Source organism: Microcaecilia unicolor, chromosome 1 (assembly GCF_901765095.1).
Source record: "Microcaecilia unicolor chromosome 1, aMicUni1.1, whole genome shotgun sequence".
NCBI classification, from domain to species: domain Eukaryota; kingdom Metazoa; phylum Chordata; class Amphibia; order Gymnophiona; family Siphonopidae; genus Microcaecilia; species Microcaecilia unicolor.
In genome coordinates this window covers 242,076,186-242,095,279 of record NC_044031.1, presented here as the reverse complement: position 1 = coordinate 242,095,279, position 19,094 = coordinate 242,076,186, and the positions used below count along the sequence as shown (strand labels likewise).

The 19,094-nt window shown below is 43.1% G+C and overlaps 1 protein-coding gene across 1 annotated transcript in view; it reads right to left on the bottom strand.

The window, feature by feature from the left end:
- Positions 1-19,094, bottom strand: part of ERP44 (endoplasmic reticulum protein 44) — a 238,984-nt gene that overhangs the window by 83,782 nt on the left and 136,108 nt on the right. Inside the window, exons 5-7 of the mRNA XM_030205130.1 lie at positions 17,560-17,744; positions 11,475-11,590; positions 5,181-5,238 (exon numbers count right to left, since the gene is read on the bottom strand). Coding sequence (XP_030060990.1) covers positions 5,181-5,238; positions 11,475-11,590; positions 17,560-17,744 — 359 coding nt within the window. The remainder of the gene's footprint in view (positions 1-5,180; positions 5,239-11,474; positions 11,591-17,559; positions 17,745-19,094) is intronic.

Sequence of the window (19,094 nt, the reverse complement as noted above, 5' to 3'; positions counted from 1 at the left end):
CCCTTCAATCTCATTTCATGTCCTCTCGTTCTACCACCTTCCCATCTCTGGAAAAGATTCGTTTGCGGATTAATACCTTTCAAATATTTGAACGTCTGTATCATATCACACCTGTTCCTCCTTTTCTCCAGGTGTACATGTTCAGGTCAGCAAGCCTCTCTTCATATGTCTTGGAACGTAAATCCCATACCATCCTCGTAGCTTTTCTTGCACCGCTTCCATTTTTTTAACATCCTTTGCAGATACGGCCTCCAAAACTGAACACAATACTCCAGGTGGGGCCTCACCAACGTCTTATACAGGGGCATTAAAACCTCCTTTCTTCTGCTGGTCAATCCTCTCTCTATACAGCCTAGCAATCTTCTAGCTACGGCCACCGCCTTGTCGCACTGTTTTGTCGCCTTCAGGTCCTCAGATACTATCACCCCAAGATCCCTCTCCCCGTCCGTGCCTATCAGACTCTCCCCGCCTAACACATACGTCCTCCCTTGGATTTCTACTCCCTAAGTGCATCACTTTGCATTTCTTCGCATTGAATTTTAATTGCCAAACGTTAGACCATTCTTCTAGCTTCTTCAGATCTTTTTTCATATTTTCCACTCCCTCCAGGGTGTCCACTCTGTTGGAAATCTTGGTGTCATCCGCAAAAGGCAAACTTTACCTTGTAACCCTTCGGCAATGTCACTCACAAATATATTGAACAGAATCGGCTCCAGCACCGATCCCTGAGGCACTCCACTACTCACCTTTCCCTCCTCCGAGCGAACTCCATTCACCACCACCCTCTGGCGTCTGTCCGTCAACCAGTTCCTAATCCAGTTCACCACTTCGGGTCCTATCTTCAGGCCGTCTAGTTTATTTAAGAGCCTCCTGTGGGGAACCGTGTCAAAAGCCTTGCTGAAATCTAAGTAGATGACGTCCATAGCACGTCCTTGATTTAATTCTCCTGTCACCCAGTCAAAGAATTCAATGAGATTCGTTTGGCACGATTTCCCTTTGGTGAAACCATGTTGTCTCGGATCTTGCAACTTATTGGCTTGATGAGGTGGGAGTTTCATATAAAGTATGGGAATTGACTCATGAAGTGTTGTAGTATATAAGGTAATGGGTATATATTTGTATGTATTTGTAGGGAATGTGATTGTATACCTTTTTGAGAAAGCAGGAACGCGAAACTCGGCAGAGTTAAAGGCTGCACATTGATGAAGAGTCAGCTATATGTGGAGAATAGATCGCTAAGCGGCTTATTAGCCTATTTCATGTTAGAAGTGTGGACATCTGAATGGATTAAAAGAGTCATATCTAATCCCAACCACGAATACAAGCAGTGGAGTGGGTTGGACAATGAAATTTTGAAAGTGTGACATCTGAACTTTATTGAGTGATCAAGAACAGAATGTTCATATATTAGTGACATTTGATCTCTATTGAGCAGTGGCGTAGGAAGGGGGGGGGCGGTCCACCCTGGGTGCACGCCGCTGGGGGGGTGTCGGCTCCGCTGGTTCCCTGCTCCCTCTGCCCCGGAACAGGTTACTTTCTGTTCCGAGGCAGAGAGAGCAAGGAACCAGTGGAGCCGACGCAGCTCCCAGCGACGTGCACTCGGGGGCAGATCGGCCCTTTCGCCTGTCCCTCGCTTCAAGTAACAATGCGCTCCGGGGGGGGGGGGGGGGGGGCGGGGGTGCGCAGCGGCGACCCGCCCCCAGTGTCAGCCGCCCTCGCTACAGCACTGCTATTGAGTGAATAAGAATGGAAGTTATAATCCATACATCATCTGCTGGTAGGAGGCAAGCTCTTTTGAAATAGAATGTTGGCGCCAGTAGTAGAATGGTGTGTGATAATAACAATGTTCAATTGATTTAATTGGTTCATGATGGTGATAAGCACGTGAGCGATGTATTAATGGTTTAAGCTGTATAAATGGTGTGATTGTATGTTATTTGTACCTTTAAGAAAATGATTATTGGGCTTACATAAGGGTAATGAGAGTAAAAGAGTATGTGAGTATCAGTACATAGATATGTTGTACTTGAAAAATGATGATATCTGTGGAGCCCAATAAAACAGCAGTTTATATGTGAACAACACTTCATGTGGTTTCAAGTTTTTCCCTCAGTGGTAGGCATTGGGGGATTCAAATTGTGTATAAATAACTGAAATAAGAAGTCCCTGTGGATATTATAGTTGTTAGATTGCTGCACAGGCATAAGAGTGAATTATTTCCCAAGTTATAATTAAATCTTACCTGCCAGACCCTTGACCATTCTTCTAACGTTTGGGATCCCTTCTCATTGTTTCTACTCCCTCCAAGGTATCCACTCTATTGGCTATTTTCGTGTCATTCGCAAAAAGGCGCACCTTTCCTTCCAACCCTTCAGCAATATCTCCCACAAATATATTAAACAGAATAGGCCCCAGCATCAACCCCTGAGAAACTCCACTGCTCACCTTCCTTTCCTCTGAGTGGATTCCATTTACCACCACCCTCTGCCACCTGTCGGTCAACCAGTTTCTTATCCAGTTCACCACTTTTGGTCCTAAGTTCAACCTTTTCAGCTTATTCACCGAGTCTTCTATGGGGGACCGTATCAAAGGCTTTGCTGAAGTCCAAGCAGATTACATCTAGCGCATGTCCCTCATCCAGTTCTTTGGTCACCCAGTCAAAGAAGTCAATAAGATCGTTTGGCAGGATTTTCCTTTGGTAAAGCCATGTTGCCTCGGGTCCTGTAACCCGTCGGCTTCTAGAAAGTTAACTATCCTTTCTTTCAGCAGCAACTCCATTATTTTTCCTACCACCGACGTGAGACTTACCTGTCTGTAGTTTCCCTGTCTCCACTTTTTGGAAGAGGGACCACATCCGTTTGTCTCCAATCTCGCGGAACCTCTCCATCTCTAAAGATCTATTAAATAAATCTTTAAGAGGGGACGTCCCGCCAGGACCTGTCTGAGCTCCTTCAATATCCTGGGATGTATCCCATTCGGCCTCATAGATTGTCCACCTTCAGATTCTCCAGCTGTTTATAAACTCTTTCTTCCGTAACCGGCGCAGTATCCACTCCATTCCCAGACGTTCCCTCAGCAGCCAACGCGGGTCCTTCTCCAGGATTTTCCTCCGTGAACACCGAAGAGAAATAATTGTTTAGCCCGTTTGCTTTATCTTTATCACTCTCCACATAGCCACTCATTTATCTTTCAGTCTCGCAATTCCTTTCTCCAATATATCTGAAAAGGTCTTGTCATCTCTCTTTACATCTTTAGCCATTTTTTTTCCGCTCGCGCTTTCGCTAGCCTTATTTCCCTCTTCGCTTCTTTGAGTTTAACCTGATAATCTTTTCCGTGATCCTCTCATTGCGTACTTTTGTATTTATTGAACAAAGCCTCTTTTGCTCTTACTTTTTCAGCTACTTGTTTGGAGAACCATATAGGCTTCCTGCTTCTCTTGTTTTTTGTTTACTTTCCTCACAAAAAGATCAGTCACCATATTTATAGCAACTTTTAGCTTGGACCACTGTTTTTCCACTTCTCCTATGCCTTCCCACGCCAACAACTCCTTCTTCAGGTATTCCCCCATTTTATCAAAATCGGTATGTCTGAAATCCAGTTCTTTGAGTTTTGTGCGTCCACACTCCGCCTTCTTCCTTATATCAACCCATACGGTGTGATGATCACTATTACATATGTGGACACCCTCCCGGATATCAGAAACACTACCTCCATTAGTGAGCACTAGGATCCAGGATCGACCCTTCCCTCGTGGGTTCCGTCACCATTTGTCTGAGCAAGGCACTTTGACAGGCATCCACAATCTCCCTACTTCTTTCTGATTTCGCAGACGGGATGTTCCAATCCACGTCAGACAAATTGAAATCTCCCAACAGTAGCACTTCCCCTTTCATACCAATCTTTTGAATATCTTCTACCAGATCCTTGTTTAACTTCTCCGTTTGCGCAGGAGGTCTGTAGATAACCCCTGTGTGGATACAGGTTCTGTCTTCTCTTTCCAGGACGATCCATAAAGCTTCTTCCTTTCCCCATATTCCCTGCATTCCAGCCGCTCTGATATTGTCTCTCACATACAGAGTCACTCCTCCACCTCTTCGGCCCTCTCTATTCTTCCTAAAAAGATTATAGCCCGGTTGAACCGTGTCTCTGTAATAGCAACAATATCCAAGTTTTCTTCAAACATCAGGGCTTGCAAGTCCTGAACCTTTTTGCTTAGACTACGAGCATTTGTGCACATAGCTTTCCATATGCTTAGTGAGTTTGGGTGGTTTTCTATATTTGCATGACCTTTGTGACTTTCCGAAATCCTTTGTCCTTTTGTCACCCCCACCCTCTAGTTTAAATGTCTAGAAACATACTATCTGAATTTCTCCCCAAGGATCCTTTTTCCCATCACAGAAAGATGTAGCCCATCATTACAGTACAGCCTGTTATTTTTCCACGTATTACCCCAGTCTCCTATGTATCTAAAACCTTCTTCTTTACACCAAGACTCAAGCCACTTATTGAAATCCACTGTTTTGCGTAGTCTTTCCTCTCCCCTCCCTCACGTAGGAATTACTTCAGAAAAAGCCACAATCCGAACCAAAGATTTCAGCCCCTCCCCAAGCTTCTGGAACGATCTCTGTGCTGTAAACTTGCTATTGTTGGCCAGGTCATTTGTCCCCAGGTGAATTACAACATCAGCGTTTGAAGCCTTGCTCTCTTCTTGGATCACTTTCAGTATTTGGTCTGTACATCTTGTAGCTGAAGATCCTAGAAGACATTTCACTAGGTTGGAACCCCTGAACTGTGTTCCTAAGTTAATGCCTCTGATAATGGAGTCTCCAAGCAGTAAGAATTTTCTGCTTTTCACTATTCTGTCATTATTTGGGGGATGTTTCTTGGGTTGTGCTACTTTCGACATGCATCCCTAGATTCAAGGCATACTAACAAGCAAAATGTGCACTTTTGAATACAACTGCCTAAGATTTACATTTATGCAACTATATTTTAAGCAAGCTTCATCAAGTCAGAAATTAAACCAACTCCAAAAAGAACCAGAAGATTCTCGAAAAAAAATTATTGAAATAGATTTCTGAATCAAACAGATTAGGACTGGGAATAGGGAAAATTACAAAAATAAATGTGTACACATTTGGTTACAATTTTTTTGGTAAAGATGAATAGTCAAAACTTACCCCAACAGGCTTGTAGATTACATTATCTCCACTAAATCTCTCTGGCTTTGAAACACTCCTAATAAAAGACAAAAGGGGGAGAGGATTGAGCGATGTTAGTATGAAGATAGCTTTTATAAAAGTCTCATGGTAACTGCAAAATTAAAACCCACACTGAGGGGGTCTTTTACTAAAGCTTAGCTCGAGTTATCTGCAGCATGGCCCAGAGAAATAAAATGGGCCCTGCTGCAGATAACTCGAGCTAAGCTTTATTAAAAGACCCCCTAATGCTACAATTCACAGACCAATATTCAAAATGATTTAATGGGGTATGAGAGGTTTCTGCCTGGTTAAACCATGGTAGGCAGTCCAACCAGTAATATTCTGTGGAACTTAATTAGAAAGTACCACTTAATATTTGAGCTGATCATTGAGGAGCTATCCACTTAGTGCCAGGACAGTCTAGGAGTGGAGTTGGGGAAGACCTGGAAATTATCCAGCCACCTGGAATGAAGCACCTCCTTCCGCAAATTATTGAAGACCCATCTTTTTGAAAAAATTTACGGAAAGAACCAAAACACATAAAGTCCACACTCACTGTTCACTAATGCATCAATACATCCACTTCTAAACTCTCATCCCCCGTAGTCTCACCTCACTCATACCTTTACTCACAGAAATATGTATACCATACATAATGCCCTTTTAACCTCCCGCTGACTCCTTCCAATGTTTCAAGGTTTTGTTCCAGTGTTTATATTCCATAACAACACTTTGATTGTCTCGCATAACTCTTCACAATGTAATCCATAACCAAGTTGTAACAAATTGTATTTCCATCATTCATATTGTATCGTAAGCCACACTGAGCCCGCAAAAAGGTGGGAAAATATGGGATACAAATGCAATAAATAAATAAAAAATGTAAAGTAATCCTAACTATGCCCAGTTAGTTATCCAGGTAGGAACTGAATATCAGTCACACCCAGATATCTAGGACACAAAGAAAAGGGGGGTCCAAATCTTCCACAAATAAGCCAAAAGAAGCAAAGTACACAAGAGTGAAAGAAAACCAAGTCCAAAAAAGACCAGTACTGAAACCACAGTGGTAAGAGCACCAAAAATGTAGTTTATTTGGACCCTACACGGTCCGTGTTTTGGCTGCAAAGCCTTCCTCAGGAGTCAACAAATAGTCCTTTGGAATCCATCAGGTAGCACTCTACCAACAATTAGCCCAGTATTCTCAACTCCACGACCAACAATTAGCCCAGTATTCTCAACTCCAATACTGGGCTAATTGTTGGTAGATTGCTACCTGATGGATTCCAAAGGACTATTTGTTGACCCCTGAGGAAGGCTTTGCAGCCGAAACACGGACCCTGAAGGATCCAAATAAACTGCATTTTTGGTGCTCTTACCACTGTGGTTTCAGTACTGGTCTTTTGGACTTGGTTTTCTTCCACTCTTGTGTACTTTACACCCAGATATCTTCCAGGAACCAGTAAACACCAGGATGTTCAGTATTTGTACCTGGATAGGTGCCAGAACTGAATATCTGGGTCTAATTCTGCCCTGAGGTGGTACTGAAGTGTTGTGACACTGCAATATTTGAATTCTTTCTTACAGTATTTACAGACAGCTGTTGATTCAGTCGTCAACAGGAATTGTCCTTCAATACAAACTTTTCTGACTCCATCTACAAATTAGAATTTTTAAAAAATCTCACTTTCAGACCAAGCATTTCTCTCTTCTTTCCTAAAAAGCTCCTTCCTACTGAATATAAATATATCTCTCACCTTTCCCTGCACCTCCAGATTCAGCATTGCTCCCCCACCATCCTTCCTCAATATCATCTTTGGAGCTGAGTCATGAACATAAAAATAGTCATACTGGGTCAGACCAATGGTCCATCTAGCCCAGTATCCTGCTTCCAGCAGTGGGCAATCCGGATCACAAGAACCTGGCAGAAACCCAATTAGTAGCTTCCATTCATTCCATGCTACCAATCCAAAGGCAAGCAGTGGCTTCCCCCATGTCCATCTCAATACCAGATTATGTACTGTTCCTCCATGAACTTGTCCAAACCTTTTTTTAAACCCAGATAAGCTAACAGCCATTACCACATCCTCCAGCCACGAGTTCCAGAGCTTAACTATTCTTTAAGTGAAAAAATATTTCCTTCTATTTGTTTTAAAAGAATTTATTGGAAATAATAAAGCAGATAACAACTTTAAGCAGTTGGTTTAAAAAAAAAAAAACCCCTCCTCAAAGCATGCAGAAGCCTTAACCTCAGCATGTAACTAAAAATATATTGTTTGCACTCACCTAGATTTTTTTTTTCCACCTGGCTGCAGAGCAATGAGCAACAAACAGAGTGAGTGACTGCACCAGGACGTTACAGGAATGGAGCAATGCTATCAGGACAAATGGAGCCCATCTGCATAGATGTAGAAAGTAATACCCATTGTTTACAGAAGAAGAAAAGGATGTCGTCAGTGGAGTACCGCAGAGATCGGTCCTAGGGCCGGCTCTTTTTAACGTCTTTGTGAGCAATATTGCGGAAGGGCTGTCTGGTAAGGTTTGCCTTGTTGCAGATGACACAAAACTCTGGAACAGGATGGACACCCTGGAGGGTGTGAATGACATGAGGAAGGACCTAGCGAAGCTAGAGGAATGGACCAATATTTGGCAACTAAGGTTTAATCCCCCAAAAATGCAGGGTCATGCACTTGGGTTGCAAAAATCCGAGGGAACGATACAGTATAGGGGGTGAAGTGCTTCAGTGTACGAAGGAAGAGCGGGATTTGGGGGTGATTGTGTCAGATGACCTTAAAGCTTCCAAACAGGTAGAAAAAGCGACGGTCAAAGCCAGAAAGATGCTTGGTGCATAAGAGAGGCATGACCAGCAGGAAAAAGGAGGTGATAGTGCCGTTGTATAAGTCTCTAGTGAGGCCCCATTTGGAGTACTGCGTGCAGTTCTGGAGACCGAACCTATGGAAAGATATAAACAGGATGGAGTCGGTCCAGAAGGTGGCTAAGAAATTAGTAAGTGGTCTTGAATGCAAAAATTATAGGGACAGACTTATGAACCTCAACATGTATACACTGGAAGAGAGGAGGGAGAGAGGAGACCTGATAGAAAAGTTTAAAAATCTCAAGGGCATTTATGTACAGGAAGAGAGCCTTTTTGAAATGAAGGACAGCTCTGGAATGAGGGGGCATATGACAAAGTTAAGAGTGAATAGGCTTAGGAGTAACCTAAGGAAGTATTATTTCACAGAAAGGGTGGTAGAGGCGTGGAATGGCCTCCCGGTGGAGGTGGTGGAGTCGAGGACTGTTCCAGAATTTAAAAATGCATGGGATAAGCTTGTGGGATTGCTTAGGAACTGGAAGAATTAGGGGTTACAGAGGATGGGCAGACTGGATGGGTCATATGGCCTTTATCTGCTGTCATGTTTCTATATTTCTATTTCCATGCAATTTCATCATGTTTCCCCTGGTCTTTGTACTTTTTGAATGAATGAAAAATCGATTCACCTCCACCTGCTTCACACCACTCAGGATTTTGTAGACCTCAATCATATCACTAGTTTTTGAACCTTTTTTGATTTCACTATATCTTTTCTGAGATACAGCGATCAGAATTGAATACAATACTCAAGGTGAGGTCACACCATGGAGTGGTACAGAGGCATAATAATATTTTTGGTCTTATTTTGCATTCCTCTCCTAATAATTCCTAGCATTCTGTTTGCTTTTTTGGCTGCTGCCGCACATGGGGCAGAAGATTTCAGCGTATTGTCTACAATGACACCTAAGTCTTTTTCTTGAGTGCTGACTCTTGAAGTGGACCCTAGCATCAGATAACTATGATTCAGATTATTCTTCCCAATGTGCAACACTTTTCATTTGTCTACATTAAATTTCATCTGCCATTTGGATGCCCAGTCTTCCAGTTCCTAAGGTGTTCTGCAATTTCTTCCAGATTCCTAAGGTCTTCATGCAATTTTTCACAATCCGCATGCTTTTTAACACCTTTGAATAGTTTCCTGTCATCTGCAAATTTAATCACCTCACTCGTCGCTCTGATTTTCAGATCATGTATAAATATGTAAAATAGCACTGGTCCCAGTATACATCCCTGCAACACTGCACTATTCACCCTCCTCCATTGAGAAAAATGGCCATTTAACCCTACCCTCTGTTTTCTGTCCAATAACCAATTCAACATGGCCTCCTATCCCATGAATCCTTAATTTTCTCAGGAGTCTCATGAGGTACTTTGTCAAAAGATTTCTGAAAATCTAGATACATTATAATCAACCTTTATTGACATGTTTATTCACGACTTCGATAAAGGAACATACTTTCCAATTTTCAAACGTTGACCCAAACATCCTTTTTGAACAGATGCTCAGCATTGGTGATTAAACTTCTGCACATACTTTCCAACTGAATTTTCTAAAGTTGACCCAGACATCCTATTGGAAAGGGAACACATACTCAGCATGGCTGAGATTATCCTGCACATGCTCTTCAACTTTTTTTTAACATTGACCCAATTTGAAATGAAAGTAAAATCTTCTTATCAACAATGAATTGGATATGAATATTATAAGACTGTCTAGTTGCATACTGGATCCTACCTCAGTCTGGAAGGATGTGGACAGTCCAGAGAAGGGGTACTAAAATGACATGTGGGCTACAACAGAAACGCTTCTCTCTGCTGCCTATGAGGGACTCAAGCGATTCCCATTCAGCGCTGATCCAGAAACCCTGCATTGCAGCATTCAGCAGCGAAATAGGAAGTTGCATCAGAGGGGGGCAGGATGTGGCAGAGGCAAGTCTTTCAGGTCAACAGAGTGTGGCAGTCAGTGCTGATGCCCAAGACTCCATGGAGAGGAGGTCTGTTGAGTTAAACGCAGGATATGGGGGGAGGGAGCAGCGATAAAAAAAAAAAGACCTTTTCTCCTACAGACAAATGGTGAACTTTCATGGAATAGGGCATGGGGGGAATTGCAGCTGGAGGAGACTCCGCTAGAAAGGGCACCCTTAGGTGGAAGTGGTCAGGGGAGTATTACTCAATTTTATTGAGCATTATTGCTCCAAATACCTATGAAGTATAGGGCCAACTGGAAAGCTATATTAGGTAGGCAATATGAGACTAAAGATTGGGAGAGTAATCTTCAGAACCTTTTAAGGGTTTCCAATGGCCATAAGAAGCTCTATCAATGGTACTATATACCTGTTCACCTTAAATCTATATATGGTTATGGTAATAATTTTATGTTGGCAGGATTTCAGGAGGCAGGCACATTTTTGCACATCTGGTGGTCATGCCCTAAGGCACACATTTTCTAGGACCAAATCATGGCTTTACTGACTAATATTTTAGGAGTACCACTGGACAAGAGTATTGCTAGCTGTCTGTTTAATAAAGGGATGCCGATGTTGCTGTCTCAAAGGCAGCGATTGGTTCATCATGTTGTAATGGTGAGTCGCCTAGCCATGGCCTTGGCATGGAAGCAAAAAGATAACCATGGACAACCTGTAATGTTAGAACAACTCAATCATATCTATCTGATGTCCAAACTCATAGCGATGAAGAGAAATAGACTTACAAACTTTCAGAAAGTCTGGGAAAGTTATATTTCATGACTTCAGACTATTGTGAAGGATCCACCAATGAATCTTGTCTCCTTAACAGCTTAGGATGGGCCCTGACCCAACCTCAGATTTGTGAGAACTTCAGAAGCTTTGGGGGGGGGGGGGGGGGGGGGAGAAGGGAGGAAGGCTTATTGATATGTGTTTTTATTTCATTGGTATGGTGTGCATGAAGAGATATGTTATGAGTTCTGTTTTAGTAATTTGCCTTATGCTTGTTTATTTACTTTAACAGAAAAAAAAAATACAAAGAAACCCAAATATTTTCCAACACATATCTTTCCCCATTCTAAAACAATTTTATTTTTCTCTTTGTTAACAGAAAAATAAAATACAAAAAACCCCACAAAAGTTTCCAACACATATTTTCCCCCATTCTAAAACAATTATTTTTTTCTTTGTTAATCGTGAAAGTCAGATTAAGAGAATTAATTTGTTTTTAGTTGTGTTCCCTAAGGTTATTCAGTCAATGGCAAACAGGAATCCCAAATTCATTTATCAAGGTTTTTCCAGAATTATAGATCCAGATCTAACCATCACATTTATATTAGTTCCTTTTTTGATGTTAAAAGAGAGTCAGATATGCTGTCTTGTTTGAACCCTGTTGAGAATAGCCACTAATTTTATGTAATTCATGCATTAAAAACTTACCCAAAAGCAGCAAGGAAGACACAATCATCATGCAAAATACTTGATACTTTTTCAAAAGTTCTGTAGTTGTCTGAATCTTTTTGCTCAAAATATCCAATGATATTTCTTTTACTGCGCTGTAAAGTAAAACAAAACATATGGGCATTTCTTAATTTTGACTATCAACTGCATTCAATTCACCCTACAAACAAAGACATTACTTATAGCAGCTAGCTATAGCTAGCTCAGAATGCGTTATTATTCTAGACTGCAGTGCAGGAAAATTGTATAACTACTACTACGTATCATTTCTATAGCGCTACTAGACATACGCAGCACTGTACACTTGAACATGAAGAGACAGTCCCTGCTCAACAGAGCTTACAATCTAATTAGGACAGACAAACAGGACAAACAAGAGATAAGGGAATATTAAAGTGAGGATGATAACATAAGGGTTCTGAACAAGTGAATAAGGGTTAGGAGCTAAAAGCAGCATCAAAAAGGTGGGCTTTTAGCTTAGATTTGAAGACGGCCAGAGATGGAGCTTGACGTACTGGCTCAGGAAGTCTATTCCAGGCATAAGGTGCAGCAAGATAAAAGGAACGGAGTCTGGAGTTAGCAGTGGAGGAGAAGGGTGCAGATAAGAGAGATTTACCCAGTGAACGGAGTTCCCAGGGAGGAATGTAGGGAGAGATGAGAGTGGAGAGGTACTGAGGAGCTGCAGAGTGAATGCACTTAAAAGAGGAGTTTGAACTGTATGCGGAAACGGATAGGAAGCCAGTGAAGTGACTTGAGGAGAGGGCTAATATGAGCATAACGACACTGGGGGAATATTAGTCGTGCAGCAGAGTTTTGAACAGATTGAAGAGGAGAGAGATGGCTAAGTGGGAGACCTGTGAGACGCAAGTTGCAATAGTCTAAACGAGAGGTGATAAGAGTGTGGATGAGGGTTCTGGTAGTGTGCTCAGAAAGGAAAGGGCGAATTTTGCTGATATTATAGAGAAAGAAACAACAGGTTTTAGCAGTCTGTTGAATACGTGCAGAGAAGGAGAGGGAGGCGTCGAAGCTGACCCCAAGGTTACGAGCTGATGAGACAGGAAGGATGAGAGTGTTATCTACAGAAATAGAGAATGGAGGAGGAGGAGAGGTTGGTTTAGGGGGAAAAATAAGCTCAGTCTTGGTCATGTTTAGTTTCAGATGGCGCTGAGACATCCAGGCAGCAATGTCAGACAGGCAGGCTGATACTTTGCCCTGGATTTCGGCTGAGATTTCTGGTGTGGAGAGGTAGATCTGGGAGTCATCAGCGTAAAGATGATACTGAAAACCATGGGATGAGATCAGAGTACCAAGGGAAGAAGTATAGATGGAGAAAAGAAGAGGTCCCAGGACAGATCCCTGAGGTACACCAACTGACAGTGGGATAGAAGTATAACTAAATAACAAAGATTAAACATTTCTTCTCGGGGCCATAAAAATATAGAAATGTTTCTATCTTTTTTGCATTGCCTTAGGTAAGTCAGAAAATATATGCATAGAGACCCCCAAAACAGTTCTTGCATATGCCTGAAGAACAAACATAGTACAAGATTATGGTCCATCTCCCAAGTCAAAAGGAGACAGGAATTCTTGGCTTTAAAACTGAGAACATTTGAACTTCCTGCTATAGCCTGTTGTTAAAATTTCTTTGTAATTGTTCTGTTTCCCCAATATCAAACAAATGCCTGTTTCACAAAGCCCTTATGAGGCTGGATTGAGGAAGATGTGTCAGTACAGATTCTGTAATATGTCCAGTTTCAGGGCAGCTGGGGGAAGAGAGCAAGCTGGTGTGAAGCTGCTGCAGGTGAAGAGTATACTGGTGCAGTGCCACCATGCTATCAGAGAACAGACTACTACCGTAGCTTGATGTGGGCTCTGAAGGGTTGTCAGAGTTAAAGATATGGTTAACAGAAATAGAAAAAGGCTTCCAAGGAAGGAAATGGCTAGTGAGGAAAGCAAGAAAAGGGGAGAGAAGGGCTAGAAGAAGAAGAAAGAAAAGAAAACAGTGAATCCCTAAAAATGAGCATCAAGTATAAAATCCAAAAAACACTGAACAAGGAATAAAAAGAAAGTTTTTTGCTCCTAAAAATGTTCAGTCCATTCAATTTTTCTAAATATTTTTGAGTCATGCATAAATATTACATTTATATTTGTTTAACTAACATTACCCGGGTTATTCATGAATACTAGCTGGTTGAATTGAGACCCTCCTCCGAGGCCTGATCACAAAACCTCTGCATTATGCTCACTCTCTGATTTTGGACAAGAAACCCAGAACAATGTTTTCTGCCAAAACCAGCAGCACTAAACCAGAGCCAATTTAATTAAGAGATTAAACACAGCTAAAAGAACTAGGGGATAATTATATAAAGCATTTTCTAACATGTAAAGCATGTTTTACACATGGAATATGGCTATTATAAAAATATGCTGGTGTATACCCATATACAAAGAACACTTGCTGAGCACGCGTACTTTTATGTAACACCAGTGCAACCAAGACTGTTTCGTCAAAAATGAAACAGGCCCTAGGAAGGCTCTCGTCTAAGTGATTTCTCCTCTCTCCCCCTGCCCCTCCCCTGCCCTCCCCTCCATGTCCTGTGATTCTTCCCTCCCCTCCATGTCCCGCGATTCTTCCCTCCCCTCTCGCGATTCTGACCTCCCCTCCATGTGCAGCGATTCTCCCCTCGCCTCCCATCCCCCTCCATGTCGAGTAATTCTCCTCTGCCCTGCCCTCCCCTCCATGTCCCGCGATTCTCCCCTCACCTCCCATCCCCTCCATGTCCAGCAATTCTCCTCTGCCCTGCCCTTCCATCCGTGTCCCGCAATTTTCTCCTCTCCTCCCATCCATGCCCATCGATTCTTCTCTGCCCTGCCCTCCTCTCAACGTCCTGCGATTCTGTCCTCCCCTCTATGTCCAGCGATTGTTCTGTGCCCTGCCCTCCCATCCGTTCGTAACAGCCTGACGTCAACTCGCCTCCAGCATTCCCTTCCCTCTCACTGTTCCACCCTCCTCTGACATAATTTCGTCTTTACACCAGGGCGGGACAGTGAGAAGAAAGGGAACACTGGAGGCTTGCTGACGTCAGGATGTTACAAACCCAGACAGCCAGCCAGCCATAGAACGTTGAGGTACAAATCCTATATAATAATTTGCACCTCCAACGTTCTACGTCTGGATGCCTGGGTTCGTAACACAATTCCCATTGGTCCGCCCTCGCATCGGAACGTGATGACATCAGAGGGCAGATCAATGAGAGGAAAGGGAAACCAGCACCAGCCACCAAAAGAACGTTGGAGGTGAGGATTCAATCGACGGAGAATTGCCCCCCTCCCTCCTATCCTCCGAATTCCATGCCCCCCCTCTGAGTTCCAGGCCCGCCCTCTCCCTCCCCTGCGAGTTCCATGCCCCTGCGCCTCCATACCTCTCTCTCTCAGTGGCAGCCCGACCTGCTTTGGCCGCCCTCTTCTCACAGTCCTGCGCTTGCCCCTCGCCTTCCTGCGTGCTAGCTGTAATTTAAAAGTTCTTACCTTGGTGTACGCCGGCAGCAGTGAAAGTAGAGCAGGCACGGCGCTTCAGCCTGCCTTCTCTTCTGTCTCAGCTCTGCCTCTGGTCCCGCCCTCATTTCCTGTTTCCGGAAGGACGGGACCAGAGGCACAACTGAGAAAGAAGGGAAGGCAGGCTGAAGCGCCGTGCCTGCTCGACTTGTACTGCTGCCACCGGACCACGAGGTAACAACTTTTAAATTACAGCCGGCACGCAGGAAGGCAAGGGGCAGGCACAGGACTGCGAAAAGAGGGCGGCCAACACAGGTTGGGCTGCCACTGAGAGAGAGGGAGGGAGGCGTGGGGGTCTGGAACTCCAAAGAAAGGGGGGCATGGAACTCGCAGGGGAGGGGAGGAAGGGGGACATGGAACTCGGAGGGAAGGGGGGTCTAGAACTCGGAGGGGAGGAGAGGGAGGGGGAGAGGGAGGGAGAGAGGGGGCCTGGAACTCGGAGGGGAGGAGAGGGAGGGAGGGGGGCCTGGAATTCGGAGGGGAGGAGAGGGAGGGAGGGGGTCATGGAACTCGGAGCCCGTACGTGATAATGAGCGCTAAGTCAAACTGAGAATGGCCGCGAGGCAGCAACTCACGCCACAACTATCCGTTGATGTTCCGAATACTGTGCCGCTCAAAATACATCGGGCAAGCGCTGATCTCGCAAGACAACTTGCCGCTGACGTCCCGATACAGCTGGCAGGGTTTACAAGGCTACTGAAGAGATGTCGACAGGCTGCAGTCATGTTCTGATATAGTTTCTCAGACTATATCAACTGAAAAATAGGGGGCTCTCTCTCTCTCACAAACACATACACACTCTCTCTGTCACAGACACACTATCACACACACGCACTCTCTGTCTCTCACATACACTCTCTCTGACACACTATCTCTGTCACACACACGCAGTTTATCTCTCTCTCTGTCTCACACACACTCTCACACAAACATACACACACTCTCTCTCTCACTCCATCTCTCAAAAATACACACTCCAAGGAAAACCTTGCTAGCGCCCGTTTCATTTGTGTGAGAAACAGGCCTTTTTTTTTTACTAGCTATTATATAGATGTGCATAGGTGCTCTTGGAGGTACGGCATGTGTGTGCTATTGGGGATTATTTTAAGAGCCAATTTTATTAAAAACACATATAGATGCCAATAATAACTTTTACAAAATTAGCAGAAAAATATGCATGTTTTGAGAATTTTTATAAGCTCCCAATTAAAAAAATTACTCTCCTAGGGCAGTGCTACTCAAACTTTTATCCAATATCATCCCATTTTAACACTTAAAAATTAACATGACCCCCTGATGATTGTAACAAAATAGCTGACCTCCACCTCCACCCCTACCCCCACCTTTTTCCTTTACTTATTCAAATCATGATGGAGCAGCATTAGTGGTAAGTGCAGAGAGTGGGAGAGCGACCAAGGATGCCAGAAACCGGAGGATGTTCGTTAATAAAGAATTTTATTAAAAGTTTTGAAGACTCGACACAACGTCGTGTTTCGGCCGTCAGGCCTGCATCAGGAGTCTGCCGTGCAGAATGCTGCAAAGCAATAATGATGGAGGTCCTTTGAAGATCTCTCAGCAGCCTCTTGTGCAGAGTATTGCTGAATATCATTAAGGATGATTCTTCAAAAGAAACGTAGGTAGTCTTTAAGAAGACTGTTGAGGAAAAATCCGTCTGAAGCACTGCACGCAGTTTTTTTTTTAACCTGTATTACCAGCAGTGCTTCAGACGGATTTTTCCTCAACAGTCTTCTTAAAGACTACCTACGTTTCTTTTGAAGAATCATCCTCCAGTTTCTGGCACCCTTGGTCGCTCTCCCACTCTCTGCACTTTCCTGTTTTTACCGTGGGGTGTTTGAGTTCTCCGCTTGCCGGCGGATCTCCTCGCAGCATTAGTGGTAACAGCTGCAGCAGTCAGTGCAAGGTCCTGTGTGTCAGTGTGTGATCACAGACCCTAGCTCCATGCTAAAAGGGAGTCCACATTTGGGAGGGGGGGGGAAGGTGTATGAATATTCAGTGATTCATAGGCTCTATGTTAACTGCCATTAATGGGAATAGCTAGGTTACAATGGAGATCTAGCAGGAGTTGGTGCAATCCTATTTCTTTGACCCCATTTGGGGTCCTGACCCACTGTTTGGGAACCTCTATATTACGGAATAATTTTAAAAGGGATTTGTGTGTATAGAACACGTTTCTACAGGCAGGAAGTAGGCAAAATTGCTGCAGGACTGGCACTTATGTATGTTATATATCGATGTGTCAATTCTCACCAGCAGATGTAAAATATATACACTACTGATGAATTCAGAAGTCTATTTTAAAAAGGTACATGTTGCCTTTATAATATAGGCACTTTTTTCATGTTTTCCATAGGGGCTCTCTTACAAAATTAACCTCACATTTTCCTTGAAGCCTAATTTTATATTTGGAAAATATATTCAGCTGTCTGTATAAATCTAGGCAGAAGAAAAACCAAGAAAATACGTGGAAAGGTGTTCAGATGAAACTTACATCAACAGTTTTAATATCTTCCAGATTCAGGATTTCTTGAACAGGATCACTTTTCTGTTGTCGGATAAAATCTGCTAGTCCTGTCACTGACCTTTGACCTCTATATTCTTTCTTCATCATCATTCCATTTCGGAATAGTTTTAAGGTTGGATACTTGCTTATCCTATATCTCTGGGCTATGTCCGCTATCAAAGAAAGAAATAGAAAAAGGAAGCTTTAGTCACCCAAAGGATCATTTTAAAAGGCACTTGCATGCAAAAAACAAAACAGAAGTTTTAATGGAAATGGCCCACTATAAAATTGCTAGAGTAGAGAAGGGAAAAAAAATCACTAAAATACATTTGAACCTCCCCCAGAATCAGTGCTTTTTTTGTAGAAAAAAAGGTGCCGGTACTCATTGTGGGCGGAGTCACCACATGTGACTACACCCCCATTATAGCCACACCCACCTTAGCCACACCCCTTATACCAGCAATAGCGCATATAAACACACATCATTGAAAATATTATACTAGTATAGGAGAAAAAAATAATGTGATTTTTTTTTTCATTATAAATAATTTCTGTAAGCTGTTATAGCTCCAGTATACCCAGTGCAAAATAAGACAGCAGATGTAAATTCTCAAATTGGACATATTGCAGACACTAAAATGAAAATAAAATGATTTTTTCTACCTTTGTTGTCTGGTGACTGTGTTTTTCTGATCATGCTGGCTCAGTATCTGATTCTGCTGCTAGCTCTCCTCTTAACTCCGTTTCCAGGGCTTCCTTTCCATTTATTTCTTTACTTTCCGCCTTTCTTCTTCGTTTCTTGCCCTACATCCGTAAGTAAAAGCTGGGTGCACCGCAGACTTGACTGTTCGGTGGATCCAGCTTCTGCCTATTTTCTACATTCATGTGCAGTTTTTCTCCTCTCTTCCTTTTCCCTCATCTCATCTCCTTCCTCACTCTTCCCTCACCTCCATCCATGTCCAGCATTTCTTCTCCATTCACCCATGTCTAGCAGCCATCCTCTCCCCTGCCCTCCCCTCCATCCACCCATGTCCAGCATTTCTTCTCTCTTCCTTCATTCTCCTCCATCCACCCATGTCCAGCATTTCTTCTCTCTCCCTGCCCTCCCCTCCATCCGCCCATTCAGGCTATTTGTGAGACCTCACTTTGAATACTTTAGATTTGGAAGCTGTATCTTTGTAACAATATAAAACGGCTAGAAGTTGTCCAGAGAAAATCAAAATGTTGCAAGGCCTGCACCAGAAGACATACAAGATGAGAACTGAGAGTCTAAATATTGTGGTAAAGGTACCTTTGGGTTAGCTCTTTTGGACAGGAACTCAACTGTCCGCTGGTGTACTATTTATATACTTTATTTACCAATTTAAATGGGAAACCTCTCCATAAACTTATTAGCAAATTTCCATGCTTAACATACAGCCACTTATAAAGCCACTTCCATACCAATTAACCGATAGTGCTTTCCTCAAACCATAGCATGCAATAGACCTTTTCTGATCCAGACTTCAGTCAGTGGTTTTAAA